At 43.7% G+C, this 18390-nt stretch overlaps 1 protein-coding gene across 4 annotated transcripts in view; it reads left to right on the forward strand.

The window, feature by feature from the left end:
• The window catches only part of UNC80 (unc-80 subunit of NALCN channel complex), a 127165-nt gene that overhangs the window by 64995 nt on the left and 43780 nt on the right, over window positions 1-18390 (forward strand). For all 4 annotated transcript variants that reach the window (XM_086615558.1, XM_086615560.1, XM_086615559.1 and 1 more), the window contains 12 exons: window positions 1251-1351; window positions 4317-4514; window positions 6599-6706; window positions 7453-7591; window positions 10949-11130; window positions 11514-11645; window positions 12175-12361; window positions 13334-13465; window positions 14000-14143; window positions 15668-15768; window positions 17192-17278; window positions 18077-18260. In XM_086615558.1, coding sequence (XP_086471684.1) covers window positions 1251-1351; window positions 4317-4514; window positions 6599-6706; window positions 7453-7591; window positions 10949-11130; window positions 11514-11645; window positions 12175-12361; window positions 13334-13465; window positions 14000-14143; window positions 15668-15768; window positions 17192-17278; window positions 18077-18260 — 1695 coding nt within the window. The remainder of the gene's footprint in view (window positions 1-1250; window positions 1352-4316; window positions 4515-6598; window positions 6707-7452; window positions 7592-10948; window positions 11131-11513; window positions 11646-12174; window positions 12362-13333; window positions 13466-13999; window positions 14144-15667; window positions 15769-17191; window positions 17279-18076; window positions 18261-18390) is intronic.

Genomic DNA, 18390 nt, shown 5'->3' on the forward strand with positions numbered 1-18390 from the left:
AATGCTGGTGCCTGCCAGCCAAACACACGCTGTCTTTGGGGGAGCACGTGTGTGTATGCACATACACACCCCCCTAAATCGTATGAGCTAAGGAATACGTGAGGTCATATGCATATATGATATTGTATTGTCTCCATTAGCGGATAGGAGATATGTATGTATGTACAGACATGCTCTTCGTGTTCTATGTAGCATATGATGTCATAAGCATGTCACGACATGTAATATGTATATTCCTATATGTAGAAGATAACATGTACGTGCTACATACTGTATTTCTACATTGGCATATACGTGTATTTTTACAGTTTACAGATATCGTCCTTAGTCTTCAAAAGTTGGGTCTCCATCTGTTTATCTTAGGGAAACCAAATGTGCACCCTGCCACATGAAATCTCCGTCATAGCTGAACTAAAGGGGCTCCCTCTGCTAAGGGTGTTAACCAAAAAACTATCATTTGGATACGTTTGGAGCTGAAATAACCTCCCAAGCTTAGTGAGCGTTTTTATGTTGCCCAAAAGACACTTTAGTAGGTGAATACAGAGAATGGGATTGCCTGTTCTATGGACTTTGGCAAGTCACAGTTCACTTAAAGAGGAGAAAGAAAGGGTTAACCAGAGTTCATCCCCAGCCATCTCTTAACAGTGTTAAGATTAGTAATCTAGGAGGCCCATGGGTTATGAAACGGCTAGAGGAAACACAGGGATCGGTGAAGTTCCCAGAGAAGTCTCTCCCTTGCCAGAGTTCTTTAGAACTAGTGTGCTAGAATCAGGAATTTTTTCCCCTTTCATCCCCATGACATTAGCAGTTTCCATGGGCAATTAGCCATGACTCTGCCCATTGGCATTTCCAGTTGGATGCCACTTCTAGTGGCATCTTTAACCACAGAGCCCAGTCAATGCAGATCACTAAACCAACCATTTGCAGGATCTGAATGGTGCAAAGAATTTGTTTCTGATGCTTTTCGTTTATCTTCTCCCCTTCCATTAAAGAAAAAAGTGGGGAGGGAGCATTGTTTGCTACTGACAAGATGGCTTGTGAGCCGAGTCTAAATGGTTCTTGTAATTGTCAAGCCAGCACGATACAAGGATTGGGGAGGGGTGTCCAAACGCAGTCTTTCCAGTGTGGCATATTCTGTGTACTCTGGTCTGTTCCCACAAGGCTGGCCTGGCTTACAAGTGCTGTCCCTAGTCTTTAAGCACATAGGGAACCATAAAAACAACCACCTTTTGGGTATTTTTCTTTTGAAGAAGGGAGCCCTTGGAGCGCGAGCGAACCTAGCATTGAGCCCGAGGTGCTGAGCAACACAGGCACGGAGGAGAATTATCATCGGAACATGTCGTGGCTGCATGTAAGTATGAGTCACCAGCAATGCTCTCAAGGATGGCATATTCAGTAGGAAAACCTTTTTTGCTGGCAATAACCAGATCACAATCTGTGCTTTCTCCATGTAGCGTCAAGGATCTCAAGCGTAAGTAAGCTATGACCTTTGGAAATCGTCTGTTTGACATTTCTAAAATGGACTAAACCCAGAAAGTTTTTGTCTTGCTCCCTCTGTCCATTTCATATCCTTACTTTATAAGGGGAAAAAGGACTGTTTCTCTAGGTGTGCAGGGAGAGCTGTGCTACCTCTGCTGAAAAATCTGTTAGCTCAGTATCTTATCTCCAGCATGGCTGGTAGTGCACAGTTCAGGAAGAGTAACAGAAAGGGCTACCGTGTGAGCTGGGCTCCCAGCTTCTGGGAAATGGCATCTTAGAAGCTACTTGAGCTGGAGGTTCTGTTCTGACCACTATGTTTACTAACTACCAGCAGGATTTTGCTCAGGGAGTTTTTCCGACCCCTTCTGGAGCCAATTTATATGTTTTTGTCTCCATTAACTCTATGGCAATGAGCTTAATTATGCACCTTGTACAGAAAAAAATACTTTTGGAACATTTTCTTCGATTCCATTAGAGGCATTCTACCACAATGTCTCACCCAAGAGGGCCTTGTGTAGTTTTGACTCTATCCAACCGACGGGGAGTACAACAATGCAAATGTAGTTTGGTCAAGCAGGGCCTAAGGCATCCATTTTGGTGATCTCTGTAACCATGATTTAGGCATGCCAGAAGTCAGTTGGGCAAGTCTACACTGTTCAGTCCACTGGTATACAGGGACTATACACCTCTGCCTCTGTTGCCTCATGACAATCTGTGTGATGGTGCTGTATGGTCAGTGTGCCCACGTGCACATGCTTTGCAGAAAAGTTGGTTTGGCTCCCTGTGCTCAGATAGATTGCAGGATGCAGTGCAATGTGTGTATGACAGCAGATGCCTTTTGACTTCCGAGTTGCCTTTGGGAAAGACAGCTGCCAATGACTTGTTGATATCCCCCTCTTTCCCCTAAGTATTTCACGCAGTCTTCTCTCAACTGCGCCATTCCTATGGGGTGTGGGCAAGAACAAATTAATGTGATACTGCAATGTCAGAAGCAGTTATCGATTGGAAGAGGGTGGCAAGGCGAGGGACTTGAATGTCATATCTTCCAAGCTAATACCTCAGCTTCTCTTAGATTTGGAAATTTCAGTGTACTAAACTGAGTGTGTTAGACATGAGAGTGTGTACTAGGCAATGAATTGGTAGAGGATAAAGTCCCTAGTTAGCAGCTTGGGATAAATCATGGTGCCTTTGCTCAGTGTGGGAGGGTGCATGGACTCATAGACACAAGGCATGAACTGAAGGGAACCTGAGATGTTTGTCTCACTTTACATGTGATTAGCCTGCATAGGAGAAAGGAAGATTTGAAAACCCACCTGTTCCAGTTAATGCCACGCAAGTACCAATATTGCATGAGAACTTTCTCTTTTTGTTTGTTGGAAAGATGATGTGGGTGGACGGTCACTAAAACTACAGGCAAAACAATAACCTGCTTTGCTTAGTGGTAATAAGAAAACCACTCAAAAGGATCACTGGTTCCAGTTACTTCTTTGCATGCACCAGCATCTCCTTTTCCTGTCTTTCATGGCAGCCTGGAGGGCGATGTCCTCACTCTGTGTTGGTGTACCTTAACTACAAGTTGTAACAGTGGACCAGAGGCTGGGTAGAGGCTATACAATGCTGATCAGATTTATACCATTTGCACACTGATAAAACGCCACTAGTTGCTTGAGTTATTCCTGATTGACCCCAGAATAACAGGCTGGAACAGGCAGGCAAAGACAAGAACCTCACATACGCAACACAGATTTGTTTTAAATTAAGGTCCTGACTTTTTGGAAGCCTGAATATTTAAGGGTTGAGAGTGATGTGGCTGCCTTACTTGAGAGAGCCAGCAGACTGCAGCTGCAGAGACAATAAGTGGATGGAAAATGTGGGATAGCCTCTTTCCGGTAGTTCTGGGTATTTCTGCACTAGGTTGTGGGATGAAGAGAAAGAAGGCCAGTTCTGACCTACAGTGCGAATGACTTGAGGATGCCTGCATGTTCTCCTCAGGGTGCTCCTAAGTGGCTGGGTTTGTGTGTGAGATGAAGACCAGTGTACAAAGAGCTGCTGGACTGAGCTCAGCTGCTTAGGAAGGAAACCCTGAGTTATACCAGAGAGCAGTCACTGAAGTGAAGACTCACCCAAGGCTGTCTTTAATTAATTGGTTTAGGGACTAATACCAATGTTGCTGCAGCAACGTAGGGCTCGGAATAGCCAAATGCCCAAATGTTTCCTCTGTTTCTTAGACGGGTTTTACAGCTCCTTGCTGCCGTATGGCAATACCACTAGAAACAGTAACTGAGCCAGGTAACACGGAGCTGGGCTGGATGGGCCCACCCAAGCACAGTGAGGGAAGCAAATGCAGAACAACTGACGCGGCTTCTGCCTACCTGAGAGCATACTGAGACATTTCCTTTCACATTCCGTGAAGGAAACTAACCCCCGAACCTGGTGAGTTGTCAGCTCTAACAATGATAGAGTAGTTGACAATTTCCAGTCTGAGCCCTCATCTCAGTGGCGATGCAACAGCTTTTCTGCAAACTGAGAGAATACTGTTTTCCGCAGCGTTAATCCTGCCACCAGCCAAGCATACACATCTACAGCAGCTCTGTCTCTTCGCTTTGTTAACACTAACGTTTCTTCAGCCATGCATAGGTAGTTTGTAAACCACTTGCAACCATGGAGCTCTGCGCAGACACACATACCTTTTCCAAAAAGTTGTGTGGAGCTTCGTGCCGCCCCAGCTAGGCTGTGGAAAAGTTAGCTTGACTGTCCCCATCACTGGCTGCCCTGTGCAGTTCTCTCTGTACCTCCCTTTTCTATAGGTAATTATTACCCTTTTTTTTCTTTTCAAGGTTATGATCCTGTTATGCAACCAGCAGAGTTTCATATGTACCCACATTGACTACTGTCACCCGCACTGCTACCTCCATCACAGCCGGTCCTGTGCTCGCCTTGTCCGGGCCATCAAACTCCTGTATGGAGACACAGTGGACTCTCTGCGAGAAAACAGCTCATTGAACAGTGTGGCAAGAGGCAAAAAACAAAAGGAAGTGAGTAGATGGAAAAAGCAGAATGTTTTGGGGGTTGTCTGGGCAGGTCATAATTACCTTCAAGGACTGCGTAATGTACTCAAACCATTCTTTCATGACAAAATGAGCACAGCTCTTCCTAAACACAGCTTTGCTGTAAAAAAACCCTAAGTTGTTTAACATTATGGAAGGAGCATAATCTGTGTTGATTGGGAAGGATCTTAGTTGCTGATAAGGTCGTTTAAAAGCTTATAACCTGACTTTAATTTTAATATTCTTTTATGGTCTCTACTTATCAGCCCCTGAAGTCCAGTCTCTTTTTTCATATTTCTTCCCATCCGTTAATAAGAGTGACTCTTTAAATTCTTGTAAAATCTTGCATAGTTACTTTCTTTTAGGTCTGAGCTCTCAGAACTGTTCCAAGAATTGTATACATTAGTCTCTTTAGTGACTCACTTTTAATGACCAGTTCAGCAGGATATTCAGACAAGATTGTGCCTTTTTAGGCATATAAGTGGTGCCTTTAATTTCAGTGGAAATAACATTTCTGCTTCAGCAAAGTGCCCCCCCATGTACCAACTGAATCATGTCAACAGTTGGTTAATGCTTTCATGTTCCTGACCAGAACTGACAGACTAGTTACTCTGAATACTTGTAATAGCGGAATCATTCAACCACTCTGCAGTAACATGGAAAACAAAAGTGTTGATGAAACTCTTACGAAGATTTCTGTTGGATAAAGAGGCTATCATCCCTGTAAGTGGAAAATGAAGGAGACAAGTTCATAATGTTTCTTCATCAACCGGCAGATTGCTTCCTGTCAAGTTAGAAAATCGAAGGGTATTTGTGTGGAACAAAGCACGGAGCAGATGAAACAACAGCTAATGAGTCTGCTTTCCTGAAAACCCTAACCCCCGTATATTTCCTCCGGCACAGAAAAGTAGTGCATCGCTTGGTTATTTAGGAAGAGAGGCCGTCGTTTCCTCCATGGAAGGCAGGCTAGAGATGAGCAGCTGGCAGTGTTCATGAAAGGCAGCAAAAGAGCACCGTGCGTTACTGTGTGTTCTTTCATCTCCAACTTTGAATTGCAAGGCAAAGTGGTACACGTTTCAGCATCCATCAAACCATCAAAGTTTTTTAAGCAACAGCAAGGAAAAAAGAGGTTGAGGGACAATAAGGTTTCCTACAAACACATGCACGGTGTTTGGACAGACCTCACTGCAGGAGAGGAATTGATAACTGTTGAATTTTATGCAACAGTAGACCTTTCATCCTCGTTCCGCTCACTCTTGTATTCTTCAAGCGTTGTCATTCTCTCACTGCATGGGCACCATTCCCTCGTTTATCCGGGTTCCAGAGAAACCTCTTACTCTCACAGCTTGCGGAATGAAAGGCTGGAGGTAGGTGCAATATGCACACCTGGTTATGTGGTCCATGGGGCTTGTGAGCTCTAAACGAGCTCGAGGTAAATGAGGACTCGTGTGCTAATCAGTGGGCTACTAGCCTAAGGAGAAGAGTCTGTAGCAGCCCAGCATTCTGGAAAAAGTCCCTGGTGTTGTGAATAGCAAACATAAAAAGGACTTGGCATTGTCACTGTCATTGGCAATCTGCTAGAGACAGCTCTCAGGCAGGCATGAGCTCAAGTCCTGAAACGTATTGTCACTTATGCTGTCTGGGGAAGAAGAGAAGATAAATGTAGCTGAGAGGAATCATTGTTGTATGCACTAAACACCTCCACTGGTAATTTTTTAGAGGAAAACTGTACAGTTTTTACCTCTAACCTGCTTAAAGTAGTTTTCCTGAAATATGAGTGTGCCACGTGTGAAGATTACACAGAGCACGTTCACATTCCTCGTTTGGTTTACTGCCTTCTGCCTTAAGCTTTTATTGGGAAAAGCACTGTTAAAAAAAGAAGAAAATTGGATGGGATATGTCACCTCACTGATACTAGGCCTGTTGCCAGCACAGGTGAAGGCTTTGTGCCACACAGAGCAGGTACTAGAGGGCATCAAGTGTATGGAAATTCCTCTTGTACGCGATCTCCTCCTTTTCAACATTTTGGGAAATCTAAATATGAACTCAGTTTTCTCTTTTTTCTCTTCCAGTGCTCAGACAAGTCATGCTTGAGAACTCCTTCTCTAAAAAAGAGAGTGATCGATATCAACTTAGAAGGGAAGAAGGACTCCGGAATGCTAAAATACATCAGGCACCAGGTACTGACTAGGCTGTATGCGCGTTAGGGAGGCTGAGACACAGATGTCAGGTTAGACAGCAATAAGAAGGAAAATGCATATGGATCTCCAAACCCATGTGAACAACTCTTCCTGAATATCAATCAGTTCAGCCCTACTTGTTTTCCTCAGCTGAGTAATGCCAAATTTAACCTTCTTAAGGTAACCCCATCAAAGAATCCTTTAAACATGTAACTCCATTAAATCACAGCCTGCATCTCTGGCTTCCCATAGCAACACATGCATCAAAACTGGGGGTACAAAAAAAAAGAAAAAAAACATATTAAAAATATTTTAAAAATCCCCAAATGTGTTTAAATGCCACCTGACAGTTTACAGCAATAGTTTTCTTTGTTCTTTCTCGTTCAGTCTTCCTGAAGAAGCAACAGGCTCTTCCCAGGCCTGTTCTTGGCAGTCTGTGAGATGTTCATGGCTCCCGTATCACTGTGTGTGCACCGCCTTGGGAGAGTTTGGCTTGTCTTTTGTCCTCTTTATCTGTGTTTTGGTGACATAAGTGACTGGCAAAAGGCTCAAGGAACTAGGTTGCAAACACTGCTCCTTCAGTGTCAGCTGAAAGCAACGTTCTGTGGAGCATTATCTGCAATGGCTGAAACTAAAGGTTATCAGTGGGTAACCTGCAGATCGAAACTAGGGTAGAATTACTGAGCGTGGTGCTCACTGCAGATAGCTGGCACGGCTCAGCTGTGGCATGGCTTGTTTTTTTGCAGGTAATGAGCCTCTCCCCTGCACCTTTGTCACTGCTAATCAAGGCAGCTCCTATCCTCACAGAAGAGATGTATGGGGACATCCAGCCAGCAGCGTGGGAGCTCCTGCTCAGTGTGGATGAGCACATGGCTGGAGCAGCAGGTAAGAGAACCTTACTAAGGCCACCCTGGCTGCACAACTCACAGTACATCACAGAGCCTTGCAGGACAGCTTTGTAGTGGAGGAGCCTGAATGCCACCAAGGGTTTCATAGACCTTCGTGTGTTTTTGTGCTCTGTACAAAAGAGGTGGTCAGAAGGATCAGGAAGGCCATCTCTCAGACCCTGGTTGTGGTGGATGATTGGAGAGCATTAAAACTAGTATTTGTGTTTAGCTGGGTTTCTAGGCAGAGGAAACACAGTGATTGAATCTGTCCAGCGTTTGCTCAAGTATTTTGTATATTACCTCATAGAAATTGTTAGTACCAGTTGAGGGCTGATGCAAAAGCTGAGAAAGAGGGTGAGAGTGGAACTGTCATAGCTTCTCTGTTGTGCTGAAAGGAAAATTCTCATGTTGCACAGAGACATCAACGTTGCTCAATAAGTAATCTTAGGGTATGGTATTTATCTAAATTTTCCATTTCCATTTGGTGTTAAATTGTGCAGATGACGTTTGCTGATGACATATAGCTGAGAGGCATCTTTAAGACAGAAGAAGATTAGAGCATCATATACCTGTGAGAGTATTACCTTGAAAAAGAAATTCCAGACATGGGATGAAATTTATTGCTAGAAAGTGTAAGATTATGTCCTTGCAAACTAAAAGGAAATTTTCTGTTCTGAGCTTCGATCTTCTCCCATGGAACTGGTATAGGTTCAGAGTATATCACTTGGCCAGAAGATGACTGACTTAACAAGCAGAATTCAGCTGTGGAAACAATAAGCACAGTCAGGATGTGTCAGAAGAAGTATTTCATTAGAGATTCAAAGTGTGAATGGTGTTATAAAGCACGTTGTACATTTACCTAGATTACCTAGAACACAGCACTTCCATGCACGATTCTTACTGCTGAAGAAGGAGACATTGATGTGGGACAGGTACAATGAAAGACTGCTAGGACAGGAGGAAGAACAAAGAGCCTATATGGTGAGGATATTTATTTAATGGATTCAGATGAAGACTGAGAGGGAATACTGTTGCTCTTCTTAAATACAGCAGATCAGGCAAGCAGGAAGAATTATTTAAGCCATGGTAGCATGAAGATGAGTATGAACTTTTTATGACCTCTTCAATCTGGAAAACAGAAGATTTCTAACCACTAGAAAAGAGAGCAAATGCACCTCGGTGTAAGAGTTTTTGAAAGGGATTAGATGACATGACTTGAGGTCCTTTCTAGTATTATTTTCCTGTCCAAACACTGATTACCAGTGTGTGCTAGTGCCAGATGTTCAGAAATCATGAGCCACAACCCTAGAAACCGTGAACATCCCTCACACACAGTAGGCAGATTGCTTAAATAAAGCAGAAATTCAAGCAATCAAATTTATTTGTAAGCCAGTCTCCCACAACTTTCAAATTCTACTTTTCCAGCACGCGAGGAGATGGCTTAAAAATTGCCAGTTTCCCCCGATTTGCGCACCTAAGGGAGCCATCACAGGTGTTCTTACACCGAAGATTAAATTACAGGCATTTTTATCAAAAGCTGCCAACAATGCAAGAGTCTTGAAGTGCTCCTCAGACATCGCTCCCCTTTTCATCACACATCAGTCTAGCTTACTAGTCCTTCATTTTCCACAGCTGGCAGTGAATTCTACCCTGCAGTCCATTGTTTGACTCCACATCTCATGTTCTTCATGCTTCTCTCACTTTCCATCTGCTCCACCAGTGCACTTCTTCAGCCCACAGGTCTTCTCTGTGCTCTCCACTTCGCCTTTGCTTTTCCCAGGCCAAATGTGCAGACAGGAAGAGAAAGGAGCAAAATAAAGAAGAGAAACAAGCTGCCTGAAACTGCACTCCTTTCTCCCCTTGAAGTCCCTTTCTGGGGGAATAATTTTGGATACTCTTTCTCTCTTAGCGAAAACTTCACCGTGGCTCACAGCGAAGGGAGCAAAGCTTTACTGCTCTTCCTGAGGAATGCTGGCTGACTGCTCCTCCAAAGCAGCCTCTGAGATACATCTTCCTCCTTCTCCCGTTCCTGAAGGAAGGATTGAAATCCATTTGAGGGTCTGTAGTAGCTTTTTTAGTAGTGAGTGATTCCAGCCCAAGCACAAATTACATTCATCAAGGTCAAAACCTGAAAACTCCTCCACTGGCTAACCAGAACTCCTGCCTTAGTGTACCACAGCACCATCTACTGACCTCTTCCAAGGCTGTATTTGTTTTTTTGGTTAATTCAGTGTGAGCTCATAGTTTTGAATCGGTTCCTGCTAAGACTTGACGTAGTTACCTTGAAAAGAGCAAAGAGTAGAAAGTTCTCTGAGCTGCTGAGCAGGGAGGTCCCTACAGACGTGGAGCAGGAACGGGAGCCTTCGCAACCTTTGGCAGTCGAAGTGCAGCCTTGTTTTTCTGCAACGTTCAGACTGGCTCTGATCAGTACAGCTCTCATGCCTGGCACCTTCTGAGTGAGTGCTGAGGCAAACACGATGGCAAATGTCCTCCTTCTGCTGTGGAGGAACAGCCACCAAATCTAGAGAAATTGTCTGTGGTGGTCTGTGATGAGCTACTGGTCAAAGAAGCCGTGGACTCTCTGACACCCACTGAACTTCCCCCAGCAACACTGTTCCCTCTGCTTTTGTTTCCTGCTCAGTGCCCCTCAGACACCCAGCTAAACTACCTGGCTTCCATCAGCCTGGAGTTGGGCTGTGGCTGTTTATGTTCAAATATGCTCCATTGAAGCAACGATGGGCCAGCTCAGCTCCTGTTGTGCTGTTTTCCATTGTGATCTGGTCCTTTGTCTGGCAATTTATGGAAACTCTGTTTTCTCTGGGAGGCAGATTGGGATCATTGCACGGTGCCGTTTAACTAAGAACGTTTCTTTTTGGTTTTATCCATGAAAATAGACAGGTGAGTTCTCTACTGGGGCACTGCCTCCTGCTCTGAGGGGAAGGCAGAGCTTCTGTTAAACCAGCCTTTGTTAATCATCACAGAAATCACTTGGAAGTGGTATCTTTAAAAGCCAAACTCAATTAGTCCTGTTACTTCATGAGGTGCTTCTGATTTTAAACCAGTCACAACTGAGCATTTTAGTGAGAAGACCAAAGCTGTATTTTATTTTAAAAGCAGGTTTCCCAGAAGCTTTTACAAGCTTTGCACGCAACGCTGTGTGGCTGCAAAAGGTGGAATCACTCGTGCTTGGTTTCATGAAGCAGTACAATTTTCACGAGATCTGGTAGACTGCTGATCTCATTTCTGGAGCCAAGATTACGTTTCTTTGGGTGGGGGGTTGTACAGCTGCAGTTTTCCTCTGCCATATAAACACAATATTAAGGAAACTAGATGATCAGATGTTCTCTCCCTGCAGCTGCCATGTTCCTGCTGTGTGCCGTGAAAGTGCCAGAGGCCGTTTCTGACATGCTCATGTCCGAGTTTCATCATCCAGAGACGGTGCAAAGACTGAATGCCATTCTCAAATTTCACACGCTCTGGAGGTTTAGGTATCAAGTCTGGCCAAGGATGGAAGAAGGAGCACAGCAGATCTTTAAGGTAGATAGGACACATTGAAACATAATGTTGTTGCCACTTACAGCTTGCCCTGTGGGATAGATGTGTAATGTACACCTTGCCATGAAATTGCCTGAAAATCTGTCTAGAGAAAAAAATGGTTGTGTAAGTCACACTAGTGAGGGAGGTGATGTGTAGAACTCCTGTATAAAACGAGGAGAGTATAATGGGGACGCAGGTCAGGAAAAACATCAGAGAAAGAAAGAAAGATGTGTCATACATGGTGATAGAGCGTAGTGAGACATGGAGTTGGGAAAAATTTGCAGAGGTAATTAATGTCTTGGATGCTTGTGCTTATGTTTAATTAGAAGTACTGACACTAATAATAGTCTGCTGTAACAAAATGCCTTTCATGTTTTGTTTAGATCCCTCCTCCAAGTATAAACTTCACTCTGCCTTCTCCTGTCCTGGGGATGCCATCTGTACCAATGTTTGACCCGCCCTGGGTCCCTCAGTGCAGCGGGAGTGTGCAAGATCCTATAAATGAAGATCAGTCGGTAAGCAGACATCGTGAGAGTAAGCACTGTTTTTTGTCTGGAGTGGATGGAGAAAGTTAAGCCTTAAGACGTGGACTAAGCTCTGAGTTTTCTTGTCTTCCTCAGCTGGGAAAAATCTAGTACACAGTCTATGCAGGGTACACAGAATTTTCTACATGGGCATAAGGCTTTTCTGTTTGTTCAACGAGATACTGTACTGCATATCGTATTCCTGTGAGAGACAATAATTCACATCTTAGGAGCACACAGCTCTTCTCTATCCAAGAGAAGACCAGTTCCCTTGAACTGCCTGACAGACTGGTTTCGCTGCACTGGTTCATGTGGTGTCTCTTGGGAGAAGTCTGCACCAAGGCTTCTTGTAGACATAGCTCCAAGAGGAGTCTCCTAGTGAATCTCGGTTCAGCTAGCACTAGTCTGATTCGTATTTAGAAACAGAATTGCTGAAAGTCACTGAGGTCTCTGGCAGAATGTGTGTGTCTTACTTAACTAACAGCTTCAGGCTGTGTTGCTTCTCTTTTCTTCCTGACAGAAGTCATTTTCAGCCAGAGCTGTGTCGCGTTCCCATCAGCGAGCGGAGCACATCCTGAAGAACCTGCAGCAGGAGGAAGAGAAGAAGCGCCTGGGCCGAGAAGCCAGTCTCATCACTGCCATCCCCATCGCTCAGGAGGCCTGCTACGAGCCAACCTGTACACCAAGCTCAGAGCAAGAAGAAGAAGGTGTGCTCCAGGGCCAGGAACTGCATTCCAGGAACCGGAGAGCACCTGCCACCAACACTGAGCGCTGCTTAGGCGTGTGATGGCTGGGACCTTGATTGTCAGTGTTAGGAAAGTCACAACCACATCCATTTTTGAAGAGTCATTGAGAGAAAGTGTAATTATAAATTAGGGCAAGAAAAACACACAACCTTGGAGATATTGAGTGCTCACTGTGTGACTTGAAGCCCCTTACCCCTCTCCCCCCTCTTCAGTGGAACTCGCCAGCATTTAACATCTCAACGTGCCCAGGATCTTGCAGGATTTAACACAATGAGAATATGCAACACTAGGAATGAAATTTGTCTTTCCTAACTTTAACCCTTTAATAATTAAAGAATGGGAGGAATCAGACTCACATCTTAGGACAGGCTGAGTTGCCCCTGGGGTTTTCTACCTTTATGGTGACTAGTGGGGGAGCCTAGATGAATAGCTTTGGTCCCTCAGTACCAAACTTTCAGACAGCCAAAGTTACATGACACGAGTTGTGAAAAGCTTAGTCCTTGGGTGATGATTTTCCTTGGCTGAGGCTAGCAGAGCACAAAGATTTCATTAAAGGCATTCCAAGGTATGTGTCATTAGGTCAGTACAGGTCTAAACATATATTGGGATATCTGTGAGCAGAAATCCCAATTCTTAGGAAAAACTAAGCGTCAGCTACCATGATCATTAATAAGATGTAGACGAAAAGAAGTATAGAGCCGACTCGGTCACAGTGTGACTCACTGAACACTCTTATGGAACAGTGCTCTGCTGGTTCCCAAGGCATGAGCAAATTACCTCTCTGACTGTTCTTTATAGATTTTAAATTGTCCCTTTTGAGTGTTACCTAACTTGAATTTTCCATGTTCCGATTTGGTTGTAAGTTCTGTGCTTCAGAAAGTTCCCTAAAGTCTCAGTTGGATCTGGACTGACATTTCTCATTCTCTTTGTCAGTAGAAGAAGTTGCCAACCTGGCCTCCCGCCGTCTCTCTGTGAGTCCTTCCTGCACCTCCAGTACATCTCATAGGAACTACTCTTTCCGCCGAGGCTCTGTCTGGTCAGTGCGGTCAGCAGTCAGTGCAGAAGGTGGGTTGACTTCGTTTTGGAGTATCCTCCTGGGATTTCATTCACTGGAAGCGTTTCCTCATCACCCATAAAGCTGGTGGCATTTTCCTTTGCTGAATGTATTCCCAAACTTGAGCCACCACTTTATAATAAATTACTGCCCTGCATTATTTTATTCACCCCTGCTGTCTCAATGTCTTCCCTCACCTCTCACGTTTAATTTAGAGAGTAGTACCATGCAGAGCACTCTAGCTGAAAAATGGTAACGAAATGGTATTTCATCAAAAAGAAAATGGGTTCCTTACAAGAAAAGAAATGTAAATTGAAAAAATATATATTTACAATGAAAATTCTTGATCAAGAAGTTGGCTGGAGGCTCAGTTTCTTCTTGGAGACAGCAGTAAACCTGCTGTGCTTGCACAGTGATCTGACAGCCTGTCACTTTGTTCTGTTTGCTGTACAGCACCTAACAGAAATGTTTATCTAACCTGTCTGGATAATGCCACAGCTTAGTCACTAACTAACACTCACCTTCTACTCTTCTGACTGCTCCAGATGAAGAACATACTACAGAGCATACTCCAAACCACCATGTGCCACAGCCACCTCAAGCTGTCTTTCCAGCGTGCATCTGTGCAGCAGTGCTCCCCATTGTCCATTTGATGGAAGATGGAGAAGTCCGGGAGGATGGAGTAGCTGGTACTGACCTCGATTAAACTTCAAAGGGATTCTTGCTCAAGGGTGGCAGGACATGCCAGCACTTTGAATAATGGCTTATGTTTGTTAAGTGCCATAACTAAAGTGGAAAAGAGGTGTAACACAACCTTGTATTTGCTCACAGTTCATGTTTCCTAGAAGTATTATGTGCTATATATTTTTATGAATATATATGCTTGTTAAAAAGTTAACAAATAATCTGTTAAATCCTTCCAAACTATTTGAAAGTAGATTCACAATAGAAATGTGACTTTGTAGGGTTTTTCCTTTTTTTCTCCATGATTGCTGTTTGGTTTTGAGGGTTTTTTGCTCTCTTGGGGCTCTAAAATAAGCCCCCAATTCAAGAATGATATTGAGAAGTGAAAAGAGTCTAGTGAGGCGATACCAGGATGGTAAGGCCTAAAGCAGGTGTTCTGTGAGGAGTGATTGCAAAAGCTGGGCTTGTTTGGTGTGATGAAAAAGAAACAAAGAGTTAGAGGAACTCTAGCTCAGAGGTTACAACTTGCAAAGTTCAGGTTAGAAATCTGGAAGGAACTTCCTAACCAGAAGCATAGTGCAATTTCTGTTGATTCTCCATCCATAGCAGTCATCAAGCCTTGGCTAGTCAAAGCCGTGGTTGACACAATCTGGTATAGGTGACAGTCCTGCTCCAAGCAGGGCTTGGACTAGAGGTCCAGAGATCTATTCCCACCAGCATTTCTTTGATCCTATGACAAACAGAAAGCCACTATACGCAGCTTGAACATTTTTGTTATGGTCTGTGATGTATTTGTAGAGTAGTAATGCACTTTTTCAGTATTTGATTCTCTAAAATGTTTACTGATAGTGAACTGTTGCCCTTCCTTTCTCATCACTCATCATGTCAGCTAATTGCACATTTCACTTCCTCTTACATTATTTATTCACTTTTGGGTGGATGTAGTCAGCCACCTAAATAATGTATGTGTGTGTCATTTTGTGATCTGGAACAGAGTACTGAAAACAAAATAATGAATAATTCCCTGTTATTGTTAATCTTCGCAGGATTGCAATTAATTACACTTTGGGGAGTTGATCATCAGCACAATTTGCTGCTGACTGTCTAATACTGTTCACCAATACCAGATAAAATCACTCAGTGAATCAGCATGAAATTGAACTTCTAGGCATGAACAAAAAAGTACATTAATTTATGTTTTTTAATTGCCAGATTTGTCCATCTGAAGTTGTGAATCCAAATAGTTATTTCTTTATTATTCCTTGTTATATATTCTTTATTATTCCCCTGACTACAGCGGTGAAGTGCTTCCTGTTGTATCACTGGTAGTTAGGGAAGGTTCAAATATTAGACCTGTCATTCTTGCTTGAGGTGACCATGCTGGTGACCAGGAGTGCTAGTGCATCGAAAAGGCTCCTGTGTGTTTCAGTACAAAACCAGACAGTTGTGGTAGAAGGTTCGGAACGTGTACCAGTTCAAGGCTTTTCCAAGGGAGGCGGTTCTGACCTTGTTTTCTTTCTCTCTTCCAGTAAGTGCTGTTGCTCAGCAGGTCCTGTGGAACTGCTTAATTGAAGACCCCTCTACAGTTCTGCGCCATTTCCTTGAGAAGCTCACCATCAGCAACCGGCAGGTAAACTCTTCCTCTCCCCAGCGGGTGTGTGTATTGCTTAGAGCAGGGGAGCACAGCTGCAAGCAGCATCACCCTGGGGGCATCACTGGAGAGGGACGTTTGCTGTTATAATGTAGCTCAAACTCTTTTAGGCGGTATCATCAGTTGGCCTCAGTCTTTGTCCACTAATGTCAATGGGACAGAGCTGATTTACCACCACTGAGGACGTGACTTGCTCTAAGCCAAGCTTTGAACAGCTGCTCAGTGAAGCACAACCGTTTCTATCTAACCTAGGCAATATTGCCTCCACTCATGCCCTCTGTTCAGCTTTCTCTGAAAGATGGGAGTGGCCTTGTCTCTCCCTGGTTTCTTTGTAGTGCCATGGCTAAGCTTTATGGAAGAAAGACATACCAGTTCTGACTGGATAAAAGCAGTGAGACTCTCCATACCACTTTCTCAACTGCACGCTTGGTGTACGATATCAATAGTATCACTGTCCTCATCTTCCAAGACGCCACCTAAGAACTGACTATGAAATGAATATTAAACCTTGAGAAAGGCCACGAAAGGCTGCTTTTTCGTTCTTGAGTGATCAGATCTCAGTGGCCTTGCCGTTCCTGAAACTTCCCAGCCATAGATAGTCCCCAAAGCTTCTATTTAAGTTCAGAGAGTCACTTCTGATTAAGTGTCTTTGAGAAGGAAGCTATACCCTGTCCAGCCTCAGAGGCCTCTGAGCTGACATAGTCTGTTGTTTTACCATCTCTTCATAGGCCTACCACAACAGTGAGGACAGAACACAGACAGCGGGTGCATTTCCTTGGAAGCTTTCAGCAGATGTATCATTGGCATGGGTTGTCCTATGCATATTCATGCCCATGACAGTAGCTGAAATCTGCTATGGGTTAAGAGGATGAGGGCTATAGGAGAAATTTATGATACAGTCTGTCCTTAGCTGACAGTGAGATTCCTTCCCCTCTAGACCCTGGTCCCACCATAAGAAGTGTTTTAATCTACATTTAAAGCAGGCAGCCTCTAAAGAAAGAAAAGTTAGATTCTGCCTGCACCTCCTACCCAGCAACCGCAGCTCTTGAGCTGAACTAGATTTCACAGATATCGAGGTAGTCATTTGTTGTGATAAGCAACACAGGGATTATCACAGGGAGAGGACTGCAGAATCAGGATGCTACAGTACAAATTGCAATAGGAGCTATTGGCCTCTCTAAGATAATAAAGACAGACGTTGACCTGGATGCTGTGCCCTGGGCCTTATTTTGGGAAACGTGGGCGCAATCACAAACATATAGTTCTACTTCATGCACCAAGAGACACGGCTGAACAGAGGAGAATGGGAAAAATGAACAAAACAAAGCCAGAGAGGACAAAAGGGAGAAATTAATTCTCCATTTTGTGATGAAAAGAAAAAAAATGTTTGCTCTTCTTCCAGGATGAGCTGATGTATATGTTAAGGAAGCTTTTGTTGAACATTGGAGACTTCCCTGCCCAGACATCTCATATTCTCTTTAACTACTTGGTAAGTAGCTTGTGGGTCTATTCTGCAGGCTGCAATCTCGCCTCTGACTGCATGTGTCCTAAAAAGTTAATGTCACAATCTGCAAGGAAATAAATGCTCTTAACTTTTACTATACAGCTCGTACCTGCTTCTGGCTGTGGGTGAAATTCCCCAGGCTTACACCAGCTTTTCAGTCCCATCTAGGGAGAGCAAAGAGAACCATTAACTTTTTATTAAACCCCCTAAGCAACCTGTCATGAATTTCTGAATTGAACCATGGACAGTGAATTTTAGACCAGTGGAAGGATCCCAGTGCCAGAAACCCTTAATTATTTTACTTAATTTTGATTCAGAAAGTGTTTTGCTGTTGAATGGTCCTATTGGAGCAAATGTAGCAGCTTCTTTCAAGATTGTGGAAAACGCATTTGCTGCAGTTAGGAGATGAAACAGACAAGATGTATGCTACTCCAAGAGCCTCCTGTTGTTTGCAAGTTGTCTATGTGGCATCACACCAGAGCAGAAGGCATAGGGAGTCTTTTACTGCAGAGGTTCTGCCTTTTCCTCATCCACAATGGTTTTTAAGGCTGGGCTGCAACAGTAATTTTTTCCCTTAACCCTCATCCTCTCTAGAAAAAGGAAGAATAGTGCAGACAGATCGTTCTGTAGTATGTATAAACTTTCAGGATGTAAGTTTAATGAGTTTATCCCTCTGAGTGAAGAGAGATAGGAGGACAGTATTCTTGTTCTGTGTTTATACAATGCTCTGCGCAGCTAAAAGAGTGTGCATAACCTGATATTTCTCTTACTTATTACCTGCAGGTAGGACTGATCATGTATTTTGTACGCACTCCATGTGAGTGGGGCATGGATGCCATTTCTGCCACACTTACCTTCCTTTGGGAAGTGGTGGGTTATGTAGAAGGACTCTTCTTCAAGGATCTCAAACAGACTATGAAGAAGGAACAATGTGAAGTGAAGCTGCTGGTGACTGCCTCAATGCCAGGTACAGGAAATGAGTCTTTAAATCTCCTTCACTTCCAAGTTCATGGCCTACTCTACCAAAAAGGAGATCCATCAGAGCTGGATCAGAAAAAGACCTGCTACAAATGGCTGTATATTCTAAGTCAGTTTTT

This window comes from Tauraco erythrolophus, chromosome 8 (genome assembly GCF_009769465.1).
Source record: "Tauraco erythrolophus isolate bTauEry1 chromosome 8, bTauEry1.pri, whole genome shotgun sequence".
Classification (NCBI taxonomy): Eukaryota; Metazoa; Chordata; class Aves; order Musophagiformes; family Musophagidae; genus Tauraco; species Tauraco erythrolophus.